Source organism: Carcharhinus amblyrhynchos, chromosome 7, assembly GCF_965287045.1.
Source record: "Carcharhinus amblyrhynchos chromosome 7, sCarAmb.v2.hapA, whole genome shotgun sequence".
Lineage (NCBI taxonomy): Eukaryota > Metazoa > Chordata > Chondrichthyes > Carcharhiniformes > Carcharhinidae > Carcharhinus > Carcharhinus amblyrhynchos.
This window is the reverse complement of record NC_137330.1, coordinates 14,186,185-14,199,924: the sequence shown is the minus strand read 5'-3', so window position 1 is coordinate 14,199,924 and position 13,740 is coordinate 14,186,185. Positions and strand designations below refer to the sequence as shown.

Genomic DNA, 13,740 nt, shown 5'->3' with positions numbered 1-13,740 from the left:
GACTTGGGGAGGGAAGGGGACAGGGGGAGGGGACTTGGGGAGGGGAGGGAGAGGGGACTTGGGGAGGGGAGGGGGAGGGGACTTGGGGAGGGAAGGGGACAGGGGGAGGGGACTTGGGGAGGGAAGGGGACTCGGGGAGGGGACAATGGGAGGGGAGGGGAGGCGAGTTACATCTCATTTTCACACTGTGCACTGCAGTCTTTTGGGCCGTTGAGCTTGGTCTGAAGACAATCCCACCCAGGCCCCTGTCATGAAGGGGCAATTTATCATGGCCAAATCAACCTATCCTACACATGTGGAAGGAAACCCACACAGACCTGGGGACACTGTGTGGAGTCCTCACACCACAGACATGGCTTGCCAGTCCACTCCCTGCGTTACCATTTTTGTACGAGGTGAAAAATAATCAAATGAAGTTTCTAACATGAGCTACAGGCAGGAGCGATGGTCATGGTGTACGTGTATTATGTGTCGCCTTTCATTCATCCTTTCTAGTTGGAGATCACATCCATCAAATGTCTGGCGAAGTATTTGAAATGGAAAATCAGTCCTAATGGTTCGGCCTGTTTTGTTGGTTCTCATATAGTATTCTATCACCGTACCACACAAAGAAGAATTCAGCATCTTTCGGTTATATGTAGAAACGCATAAATCGTCTTGCTCATAATTTGGAGACATTCTGTGACATTGCATTGCCAAGTCCACTTACTGTGAATCATTTTCCTGTATAATTATAGCAGGCGTCAAACAAGATTCTTTTGAATTGCAAAGGATCGGCAGGTGGCAAAAAGCAAAGTACCCCAGCAAGGTTTGTTTTTCTTTGATCCAAGTCCAATTTGAAAAAGAGCTACTTTTCTTTCTCCTGCAGGAGAGTATTAAGTACATCATAAATGTCAGTAAAATAATGTAATTTCAAGCTTTTTCTCCAAAAAATTCACAACCTTTTAATCTACAGGGCCTGTAACCACTGTGTAAAGCAGCATTTATAGTTCCAACATGGTATTAAGCACCCATTTCTGAAATCGCAATTGCAGCGTTGGTATTTGGAAAGAACCAACCTTCATTAGAGATGCCTAAAGAACCAGTTTACTTCTCAACATTTTCCCCAGCCTCTTCCACCAGCCTGTTGGTTTGCTTCAGTCTAACTGTAGAGGAATACATCACCAACCATTGTTAACTGCAATGGTATATTTATTTGTTAGTGTCACAAGTGGCATCGTGGTTAGCGCTGCTGCCTCACAGTGCCAGGGACCTGGGTTCAATGCCAGCCTCGGGTCACTGTTTGTGTGAAGTTTGCACATTCCCCCTGTTTCTCCATGGGTTTCCTCCCACCGTCCAAAGAAGTGCATGTTAGGTTGATTGGCCATACCAAATTGACCCTCATGTCAGGGGATTAGCAGGGTAAATATGTGGGGGTTATAGGAATAGGGCCGTGGTGGGATTGTGGTTGGTGCAGACTTGATAGGCCAAATGGTTTTTGACCTCCTTCTGAGCTGTAGGGATTCTATGACTCTAGGCTCACAATAATGCTGCAACGAAGTTACTGTGAAGATCCCCTAGTCGCCACACTCCGACGCCTGTTCAGGTACACTGAAGGAGAATTTAGCATGGCCAATGCACTTAACTCGCAGATCCTTTGGACCGTGGGAGGAAAACCAGAGCACCCAGACGAAACCCGTGCAGACACAGGGAGAATGTGCAAATTTCACACAGACATTGACCAAAGCCGGGAATTGAACCCTTGTCCCTGGAGCTGAGAGACACCAGCGCTCACCATTATGGACATGAAGCATATTTTGAAAACTCATGTATTGTTCTCCATAATTTGTTTCAGTAACTAAAAACTGAATTGCAATACACACGAGCAATTATATAAGAACATAAGAAATAGGAGGAGTAGGCCATCTAGCCCTTCGAGCCTGCCCCGCCATTCAATAAGATCATGGCTGATCTGTCGTGGCTCAGTTCCACATTCCCACCCTCTCCCCATAACCCTTAATCCACTCTTATCAAAAACTCATCAACCCGCGTCTTAAAAATATTTAGCGAGGCAGCCTCCACCACTTCAACGGGCAGAGAATTCCAGAGATTCACCACCCTTTGAGTGAAGAAGTTCCTCCTCAACTCCGTTCTAAACCGCCCCCCCTTTATCTTGAGGCTGTGCCCCCTAGTCCTACTGTCTTTTTTGAGCAGGAAGAGTCTCTCCACCTCTATCCTATCCATCCCATTCATCATCTTATACGTCTCAATGAGATCTCCCCTCATTCTTCTAAACTCCAACGAGTACAAGCCTAGTTTATTCAGCCTCTCCTCATAGCTCAACCCCCTCAACTCCGGCATCAGCCTAGTAAACCTCCTCTGCACTCCCTCCAAGGCCAAAATATCTTTGCGCAGGTGCGGCGCCCAAAACTGCACACAGTACTCCAGCTGCGGCCTCACCAATGCCCTATACAGCTGCAGCAAGACCTCCCTACTTTTATATTCAATCCCCCTCGCTATGAAGGCCAGCATCCCATTCGCCTTCCTGACCACCTGCTGCACCTGCAAGCTGGGTTTTTGCGACTCATGCGCAAGGACCCCGAGGTCCCTCTGCACCGTCGCCTGCTGCAGTTTTTCGCCACGTAAGTAATAGTCCTTCCTACCATTCTTCCTACCAAAGTGGACCACCTCGCACTTGCCAACATTAAATTCCATTTGCCATTTCCTGGCCCATTCGCCCAGCCTATCTAGATCCTTCTGCAGACTCTCCACACCCTCCGCGCAATTTGCCGTTCCCCCAATCTTGGTGTCATCAGCAAATTTCGACACCCTACACTCGGTTCCCTCCTCCAGGTCATCTATATAAATGGTAAAAAGCTGAGGCCCCAGCACCGACCCCTGGGGCACTCCATTAGTCACCATCTGCCAATCCGAATAGCACCCGTTGACCCCCACTCTCTGCCTCCTATTTGACAACCAAATAGAATACATCAATATGGAATACATCAAAATGATTCAATCATTCTTCTGCTGAATATGTTCAAAAATATAATTCAAAAAACATAGCAGAATATTGACCTTGTAAAGTGTGCAATATTCTGTAACTTACCTAACAAAAACTCACTGGAGGACTTCAATTTGAATATAAATGGGGTTTCGCTTGCTGTGGCAGTCCTTTAGTTTGAGGACAATGTCCATCCATTGAACTGTACTTGAAGACCATTTGATACTGATTAGTATGACACTGCTCTGCATTTTGTCATTCATATTGCAATTAACCAATTGCAGAGACCTTCTGCGATAAATGCCTCAGTTTGAAACTGTAAATATTTGCACTCACATAGTGTTTTCTCACATGGGAACATCGCATTCTTCCTTTGAACTCTGGCAACTGTTGTGGAATGGTATGGTCCTGGTATGGAGGGTATTAGCTATGAGGCGAGATTGAATAAACTGCGATTGTTCTTCCTGGAAAGACAGAGGCTGAGAGGGAACCTCAAAGAAGCTTATAAAATTATGAGGGCTAGAGACAGCATGAACAGTTGGAAGCTTTTTTGCAGGACGGAAATGACAATAATAAGGGGGCAAAAGTTCAAGGTCAAGTGGGGAAAGGTTCACTAGAGATGTGCAGGGGAAGCTTTTTTTTAAAACACAGGAGGAATGCACTGCCAAATGAGGTGGTTGAGACAGTTATGTTAGCAAAATTTAAGACTTAACTGGATATACACATGAACAGGTGGGGTATCAAGGGATACAGGCAGTTGGTCTAGGTTGGAAAAGTGATTGGCACAGTCTTGGTGGGCCGAAGGGCTGGTTCCTGCTCTGCACTGTTCTTTAAAATGGTTTCAATAGAGCAAATGCGGAGTGAATGTTTCCTCTTGTGAGGTAGAGCATAACTGGAGATCATTAATGTAAAATAGCCACTGGCAAATACAATAAAAAATTCAGAACAAACTCTTTCACTCTGAGGGTAGTGAGCCTGCAGGATTCTCTACCACACAAGCCACTGACTGAATAACCCTAACCGGTATGACATTGACATCGCTCTTTGTCACTAACCAGCTGTCCAGCCAACTGAGTTAAACCGACCCTCCCATAATTAGATCAGATTTGATAGTGAGTCGCAAAAGGAGATATTAGGATGGACAAGAAATATCTTGAGGGAGGAAAGGGATGTGGAGAAATTTGAGGGAGAAAATTCCACAGCTTAGTTCTTAAATGGGCAAAACTGCAAAAGTATTGTCTGCAGTTTTAGTGTCTTTATCTGAGGAAGGATGTCATTGCTATAGAGGGAGTGCAGCGAAGGTTTACCAGGTTGATTCCTTAGATGGCAGGTCTGTCATATGAGGAGAAACTGTCAGTTAGGATTATATTCATTGGAATTTAGAAGAGTGAGAAGAGATCTCAGAAACTTATAAAATTTTAACAGTGTAAAACAGGATAGATTCAGAAAAAATGTTCCCAATGAGTGTAGAACTACGGGTCATAGTTTGAGGATTAAGGATAAACCTTTTCGCACTGAGGTGAGGAGAAGTTTCTTCACCCAAAGAGTGGTGAATGTGTGGATTCATTACCACAGAATGTAGTTGAGGCCAAAACGTTGTCTGATTTCAAGAAGAAATTAGATCTAGCTCTTGGGGGCTAAAGGGATCAAGGGATATGGGATGAAGTGGTGGGGGGGGGGGGGGGGGGGGGCGGAGAAATATCATGACGATCAGCCATGATCAAAACGATTGGCGGGGCAGGCTCGAAGGGCAAATAGCCTATTCCTGCTTCTTGTTTCTATGTTTCTAAATGGATTTCAGCACAGGTCAACTGTGAAAGCATCCAACCTTAGCCTTAAAAAAAACTGAGCATTATTTAAATAACAAAAAGCTCGGAACAGTGGGGATCCAAATAGATTCAGGGGTCCACATACACAGACCACTAAACTGTAGTAGTCAAGTACAAAAAAGCCCTCTGCTACTGGAGAGCGAGAATATAAAGGGAAGTTTAGCTCCAGATTTAAAAATCCCTGATTAGATCATATCTGGAGTATTGAGTACATTCTGGAGGATAACCCTGAGGAAAGGACTCATTGAAGGAAAGTAGATTCACTGGAATATTGCCAAAGCCTGGAATATGACAGTGATTACACAAACTGATGTTGTATTCCCCAGAACATAGAAAGTTCTGGCTTTTGAAAGGGGTTGATGAGCGACAGATACTGTTTGTCCACTGATGTTGAGTGGAGGACAAGAGGGCAGAAACTTAAAATAATAGTCATTAAAGAGAGAAGAAATGTTGCTTCATATATAAAATAATCAAAGTATGAGACACTCTGTCACAATAAACAGTAAGAAGTCTCACAATACCAGGTTAAAGTCCAGCAGGTTCATTTGGAATCACAAGCTTTCAAAGTGCTCACCTGATGAAGAAGCCCATCCCAGTCCAACGCCGGCACATCTGCATCACAGTAAACAGTGTATCCTAGTTCAATAAATAATTCCAAAGGAGAGGGAGTCTGGGAAGGTGGATGGGTTAAAATCCAGGTTGGCCATGAATTCACAGAATGGCAGAAAAGGCTAGAGGGGCTGAATGGTCTACGCTTGATCTTTAGGCAACCAAAAATGAAAATTGGAGACACGAAAATTGCAGGAGTGCTGAGATTTTGGATGGTTGTTGAACAGGGGCTAATGGAGATGGGCTCAGTGTTTTGAATGGAGTTTCTCATTGTCCTTCAGACAAACTCCAGATCAGACAGACCGGCTTTAAAAAAAAGTTTGGAATTATCAGTTGGCATTCTCATTTGACTTTATATAGCCAGTCTGTCAGTGTCAGTGGGAGCTCCAGCGCATCATTGTGCTGCTGCATTCCCTACCTTCTGGCTGCTTGGAAATACCAATTTTCTTGGAAAAGCCCACTGGAAAAGCACAAAGCTGTCCAAAGCTGGGAAGCAACAGTGCAGTAACATGGTGAAACCAACCTGACATTGAATATCTACTCAATCATCCTGTTTTAGAGTCAATCTGATGCTGGGTGAGGGAGGTGGGGGGAGGTGGTTGTTGCGGTGGGGGGAGGGAAATGGTGCTCAAGGGTTTGAGTGGATAGTGGGTGAGGTGGGTGGGATAAGGGTGTGAGGGGATAGGCAGTGAGGCAGAGGAGTGAGGGATCAGACGCATGAGGGGATTTGGAGGTGACAAGTTGTGGGGGACATCAGGGGTTGGAGCTCAGGCTAGAGGGAGCGGGTTAGCAGAAGGTGTCAGCTCAGCAGGAGTGTTGTGTGGGTTGGATTGGATTGGATCAGAGGAATATGGATTTCAATTTGGTGGTGGTGGGGGGCGGGGGGGATACAATTTTGAACCAGTCTTTGTCTTCTGGCCTCATAAAAGTTGTTGTTGGCTGGGTGGGAGGCCGGTCTGGTTCAGTCGGGACCAGGAGTGAAATCCCTATTTATTACCTAGAGATTGTTTAAGGAAAGATTTTACAAGTTTCTCCATCATCCCAGGTTCAGCCCAGATAGGCTGTAAATTCACAGGGTACAACACTATTTATATGACAGCTTCATTTTTTAAAAAATTCATTTATGGGATGTGGGAGTCACTGGTTCGGCCAAACATTTATTGCCTGTCCCCAATTGCTCTGGAGAAGGCTCTGGACAAGAGCTGCCTTCTTGAGTCACTGCAGGCCAAGGGAGGGTTTAAACTAGAGCGGCAGAGAGTTAGAAATAGGACAGAGGAAACAAGGGCTAACAAGTACAAAAAAACTATATTTAAAAACGTTACAAAGGCAAGTCTTAAAGTACTGTATCTGAATGCATGGAGCGTCTGCAATCAGCAAGATGAATTAACAGTGCTAATTGGTACACACTGGTATGATTGCGATTACGGATACATGGCTGCAGGGTGACCAAAGCTGGGCACTGAATATCCATTTTGAATTAAGTTAGTCATAATGTGAACATTTTCATTTATAACTTGAACTAAAATAGAACCGAGGCCACCTTTTTTGATAGTGAAAGCTGGAGTACTGTGTGCAGTTTTGGGCGCCGCACCTGCGCAAGGATATTTTGGCCTTGGAGGGAGTGCAGAGGAGGTTTACTAGGCTGATACCGGAGTTGAGGGGGTTGAGCTATGAGGAGAGGCTGAATAAACTAGGCTTGTACTCGTTAGAGTTTAGAAGAATGAGGGGAGATCTCATTGAGACGTATAAGATGATGAATGGGATGGATAGGATAGAGGTGGAAAGACTCTTCCCGCTCAAAAAAGACAGTAGGACTAGGGGGCACAGCCTCAAGATAAAGGGGGGGCGGTTCAGAACGGAGTTGAGGAGGAACTTCTTCACTCAAAGGGTGGTGAATCTCTGGAATTCTCTGCCCGTTGAAGTGGTGGAGGCTGCCTCGCTAAATATTTTTAAGAAGTGGGTTGATGGGTTTTTGATAAGAGAAGGGATTAAGGGTTATGGGGAGAGGGCGGGAAAGTGGAACTGAGCCACGACAGATCAGCCATGATCTTATTGAATGGCGGGGCAGGCTCGAAGGGCCAGATGGCCTACTCCTGCTCCTATTTCTTATGTTCTCCTATTTCTTATGTTCTTATGAAGCACTTGTGTTGAACAGTTTCCAGTTTTTGATGTTTTTGTCTATGGAGGTTGTCAGACATTACCATTTCAGGAACATTATGTGAGCAGTCCTTCGCCAAAGTTGCATAAGACAGTGACATTTGTAGGATGCTTAAGAAAAGTTGTTTAATTTGTTTGCCGAGTAAAGAAAATACTCCACAACTGGCATGCAAATCATCCCAAAATATCAACCTATTAATTGAACTGCACTACTGAGCTCAAAAAGAATATTATCTTTTACTGACTTCTCGGTTCAATGCGACCCCACAGAGCACCTGACGTGTTATACCAGCTACAGATGGTTGCAGGTTTGGGTCCTTTGCTGTAATACATGCTTTATGGATACTGGTTTTTTGAAAGTCTGCAAATACTAACTGTTGTTTTACTTGTTTAATGGATATTGATCTCAAGATTGACATTTTCTATCTCGGTTCAACTTAACCTGTTTCATTCGAGTAAAAATAGTAAAGTTTATGAGTCGCAAGTAAGGCTTATATTAACACCGCAGTGAAGTTATTGTGAAATTCCTGTAGTTGTCACAGTCCAGCACCTGTTGGGATCAATTCACTTAACCAGCACGTCTTTCAGACAATGGGAGGAAACCAGAGCACCCGGAGGAAATCTACGCAGACACGGGGAGAACGTACGAACACTGCACAGACAGTGACCCAAGCTGGGAATCGAACTGTGAGGCAGCAGTGCTGCTCATCACTGTGCCGCTAATCACTGCGCCACCCACGGCATTGCTGATGGCTTTGAAGTGGAGAAGGAAACAACAAGAGAGCCCAAAGGCCACGGTTACATCCTATAACATTTCTGAAACACATTCTATAACATTAACAGTACAGAAGTCACGCTGACAAAAAAAGTGACAACACTGTAGATAGCACACAGCTACAATGCCCTCCAAGTCAAATGGCCTACTGGCACTCACATGACGAATGATCAATGCTGATGGCATACTTGCAAGGCTGCCGGTCCTGTGAAATTGCAAGGGGAGAAGGACACAAAGTGGTCAGCTGCCTTCCTGAATAAAACTGAGTGCTTTGCTAGGCCATACCCGAGGGCAGATGATAGCTGACCACATTGCTGCAGCCACGTCCGGGCCAGAACAGGGGGGGGGGGGGAGAAAAAAATGGCACATTTCTATTCTTATAGAAGATTAGTGATCAAGGTAAATTTTCACAATTTGGTAGTTGAATGGTCAGCATTACTGGTACTAGCTTTTAACTTCAGCTTTAATTAATTTAATTTAACTTCCCCCAGCTGTCTTGGATGGGCTTAAACTCATGTCTTTGCTCTCAGTTCTCACTGAGGCTCAACCAGACTCAAAACTTGGCTCTCTTCTCTCTCCACAAATTGCTGCCAGACCTGCTGAGATTTTCTGTTTTTGTTTCAGATTGCAGCATCTGCAGTAATTTGCTTTTACCTTTGTGTTGTTTGCCTGGGTAAATGGATTATTAGTCTAGTTATATTACCACTGCGCTACCGTATCCCCCTTCCATGAAGAAAAAAATGAAAATCTCAACCAGGAATTTCTGTTGTTTTTATTATAAATGTAACTTACAGATGACATAGATTGCTTTTTTAAGCTCTGCAATTAAACTCAACAATCAGTGATTACTTAGTAAAAAGCCATGAAAACAATTTTAACTAAAGCATTAAATACATTGCTTAGTTCTGTATGCAACCACAAAATTAAAATGAGCAAATTTTCCAAGACTGCAATTTGATGTTAAGAGGCAAAAAACACTTATTGAATGTAATTTCAGGGATTACATGCAGTGATCTGCAAATTAGTCTGCTCCATTTAAAACCATTTAGAAAATTAGCAGCCCTTTCTAACGCATTTGAAAAAAAAGGTTGGCAGCAGTATGCTTGAATTTAATACAATATACTGTACGGATTCAGTTTTTTTTCTCTTTTACAACTTCACCCATCTCCCGTACCCCTTCTTCAAAGTTTGCACTTAAAGGGGAACAGGTCAGTTTAAACATTTCAGCATAAATAGAGATTTCCTTCTCGCTCGCTCTGCCCCCAACCCTCCACACAAACCTTCGAAGTTAAAGCTTGAAGGACTCAGCGTAAATTTAAACGCGACGTCTCTCCAGGACATCGTCATCACTTAAATCTGAATCATCGTCATCTACCTCCCCCTCAATGACTGATCGTTTTCCTTTGCAACAGGAGACGATTAGCCCAATTAGGAAGACCTGTGAATACAAAATAGTCCCATTAATGCAAAGCATGAACTGAAACATTTCAAAAGGTGACTTTGGGAAAAAAAAACAAAAACTGCTCACAGTTACATTATTGATTGAAATAGAGAGAGACCACAGAAAATAAGTCATGTTGAACAATGGGGTATCAAACACTCCCAGACCAGGCAAGACAGGGTCAAATTCCTCTTTTCATCAGAGTAGGCTCAAACTTCCAAAGCACACTCTTGACTCCAGCAATGTGACATTTACATTCTTTGCATGATGCATCCTTTTCTCCCCAAAAAGTGAGACAACTAGTTTAATGCCAAATTGTGGGATGTTTTATATCCATTGTATTTAAAAGAAAGTTAACTGATTAAAATAAAAGCCTTGCACAATCTGCATGTGTTATTTTGGAAGACAGGTCTGTAAATCATTATTTGCTCATGAAATTCACACTTATGGACACCTTATCCCCCCGACACTGCTCTTGGACTTGAAACCAACGAAGAGTTTGTTCCATGATGTTTTGAGGACAGAAAGGACACACCTGCCAATCCTCACTGGGCACCAAATACAAATGCCATCAATTGTCTCAGGTTTCTTTACACCAGTCTATAATATGACAGATGGAGTGGAATCCCATGTCAACTCTGAAAGGAAATCTTGGAAGAGACAGGGACAATTGGAGTGTCAGTGACTTGGGTTCTGCTGCCTTCCTCATCTTGTTCCACTGGAGTTACATGGCTTTCTGTGGAAAATCCAAGCTCTGTGTTTCTCCCTCCAAAGAATAAAAGAATGAGGTGCATATAGAGTCAGAGTATATAGAGTTACAGCATGGTAAGAGGCCCTTTGACCCGACTTGTCCACGCCGCCCAGTTTTTACCACTAGTCCCAATTGCCCTCATTTGGCCCATATCCCTCTATAATCATCTTTTCCTTGTAACTGTCTAAATACTTTTTAAAAGGCAAAATTGTCTATAATTGCCTCTGGCAGCTCATTTCAGAACCTGAGTGAAAAATTTGCCCCTCTGGACCCTTCTGTATCTCTCAACTTAAACCAATGCCCTCTATGTTTAGACTCTCCGGCCTTTGGGAAAAGGTGTTGAATATCTACGTTATCAATGCCCCTCATTATTTTATAGATCTCTATAAGATTGCCCCAAGCCTCCGACATTCCAGAGAAAAAAAAATCCAGTCTATCTACCCTCTCCTTATAACTCAAACCATCAAGTCCCAGTCGCATCTTAGTAAATCTTTTCTGCGCTCTGTCCAATTTAATAATATCCTTTCTATAATAGGGTGACCAGAACTGTACACAGTATTCAAAGTGTGGCCTCACCAATGTCTTGTACAACTTCAACAAGACAACCCAACTCCTGTATTCAATATTTTGACCAATGAAACCAAACATGCCAAATGTCTTCTTCACTACCCTGTCCACCTGTGAGTCCAAGCAGCTATGAACCTGTACTCCTAGATTGCTTTGTTCTACATCTGTCCCCAACTCGCTACCATTAACTGCCCTTATTCGTTCTACCAAAATTTATCACCTCACATTTACCTAAACTCCATCTGCCATTCATTAGCACACTGTCCCAATTGATCACAATATCATTGCAATCCTAGATAATCTTCTTCACTGTCCACTATGCCACCAATCGTGGCGTCATCTGTAGCTTAAAGTTGCAAAGTCAGGTATGCATGATTCAAGTGGTAGGCTAATGTTTTGCAATGATCCAAGGTTTTCTGTTAAGTTTTAGTGATCGCTTCAAGGATAAAAAATGGCCAACAGTTAAATTAAAATAGCAATCAAAGCAATATACTTACTGCAATGAACGCCCAGTTGCCAAAGTAGTACACAACATTAAAGAACCAGAATTTGTGAAGAAACAGATATGTCCTTGTCACTGTGCATTGATCTGAAAAGTAAAAACAATCAAACTCTGAAATCAAAATGCATATTCAACAATTTATAGGTGAGAGTCAGATAACAGAGGCAATTTAGTTACGTATCCTCAATTTGCTACTCTCTTGCTTCTTGATCCATGTTAAGTACCCGAGTACTTTTGTGGCAGGCAACTAACAGCAGCAGCATCATAGCCATGTTCAAAGCAGTTTAAGTCAATGATTCACTGAACAGGGATTGAAACCAGGAACGTGAGTGGATTTCCTTCTCCTCCACACTGGACCTCAGTTTAGCCAATTCAGGCAGGTTAGGGATTGAACCTGGACATTCCTGGTCTGTATATCTCAGCTACTCATTGTTGTAATCAGCTGAACCGGTAGAGTAGGTCAACATCATTTTCTTAAAGTAAATGGCATGCTGATTTACTTTGTACTCCCACTTTCATCTGCCTTTTGTTCCCATTTAGGATATGCACATGAATCTTTGCAATAATTGAATGCTGTGTGTTCATAAAGGAAGAGTGTGGTGCAGGCGTGACTTCTTTCAATCTACCTAGTTACTTCAATTCAAAAGTAGTCAAAGAGTATCAAATGAAATCTCATGAAAGCTTAATGGAATGAGTATGCAAAGAGTTACTGATAAAAACATTTCACTTGACCACTGCAAGGATATTTCCTGACTCCAAACCAAAGTTAATTGAGTTACCTACTGTCTTTACTAACTTAAATTGGCACCTTTTCCTCAAACACTTCCAATTTAAAATTTTCACATCTTAAACTCTTCGTTACATCCCTCCCTCCCTGTAACCTCCTCTCACTCCACCACCCTAATAACTCTAAGATCTCTATGGAGTCACCGCCATCACCCAGCAATTGCCAACCATGCCATCAGCCAAGAAAATATAATCAAGGGAGATTTGTAAAAGTGCCATCCTCATTTCCCATGTGTCCATGCGAAAAAGGTCAATGTAATGAAAAGAGACACAGGGTTATTATTTTTCCCTTTTACATTCTCATTTAGTTGTTGTGTTACAAATAGGTGGGATAGTTTTCCAAAACCAGGAAAGTGAATTCTTTATTCTCTGCACTGGACATTAGGTTGCACCCGTAGCAAACCTCTGAGCTATTCAATATCAAGTTATTTCAGAATATCTTTGCTGCAGTGATCCAGTGGGACTGACATTAGTCTGCATGGCTGTAAAGTATTACATAAGACTGAGGAACCTTTTTATAAAGAAAAGTATGCCCATCTGCTGCAAAGTGGAATTAAATTGGGCAACTGTTGTTCGACTGGCACCGGCATGATAGACCAAATGACCTCTTTACCACTGCAGGGTAGATGCTGGTCTGTACGTGTGTGTGTAGGTTGGATGCTGGTCTGTATGTTTGCGTGAGGAGGGTGGATGCCGGTCTGTACGTGTGTGTGAGGGTGGATGTTGTCTGTATGCGTGCAGGCTGTATACATTTCTGTGTTCTGTGCTGAAGAAGCGATGTATCTGTATGCATATAGTCTGATATCTGTTCTCAACCTGTTACATGCATTTCTTTATCAGACTTGCACAATGGCTACTTGGCAGGAGGCTGCAATTCCAGTTTTACAGCACGTGTGAAACAAAATATTCACAATGCATTTCCCAATTTATAATTAAATGGTGAAAAACTGGAAGGTTAAAGGTAGATTTTAAAACTTAAAATAAAATTGGCCTCTCTCACATTGTGTAAACGTCTGAATAAAATTGGAAGTTCCATGAAACAATTAAGTCTAAAATTTATTTATTTGTGTCACAAATAGGCTTGCATTAATACTGCAATGAAGTTGCTGTGAAAATCCCCTAGTCACCACACTGCAGCACCTGTTCTGGTACACTGAGGGAGAATTTAGCACAGCCGATGCACCTAACCAGCACATCTTTCAGACTGTGGGAGGAAACCGGAGCGTTGGGAGGAAACTCATGCAGACATGGGGAGCACATGGAAACTCTGTACAGACAGTGACTCAAGCTTGGAATCGAATCTGGGTCCCAAATTCCGCTGAGGTGCAGCAATGCTAATC

At 43.0% G+C, this 13,740-nt stretch overlaps 1 protein-coding gene across 1 annotated transcript in view; it reads right to left on the bottom strand.

Annotated features, from left to right (window-relative positions):
* Nucleotides 1–9,110: 9,110 nt before the first annotated feature.
* The window catches only part of lmbrd1 (LMBR1 domain containing 1), a 221,685-nt gene continuing 217,055 nt past the window's right edge, over nt 9,111–13,740 (bottom strand). Inside the window, exons 15-16 of the mRNA XM_080191977.1 lie at nt 11,610–11,701; nt 9,111–9,791 (exon numbers count right to left, since the gene is read on the bottom strand). Coding sequence (XP_080048103.1) covers nt 9,669–9,791; nt 11,610–11,701 — 215 coding nt within the window. The 3' untranslated portion in view covers nt 9,111–9,668. The remainder of the gene's footprint in view (nt 9,792–11,609; nt 11,702–13,740) is intronic.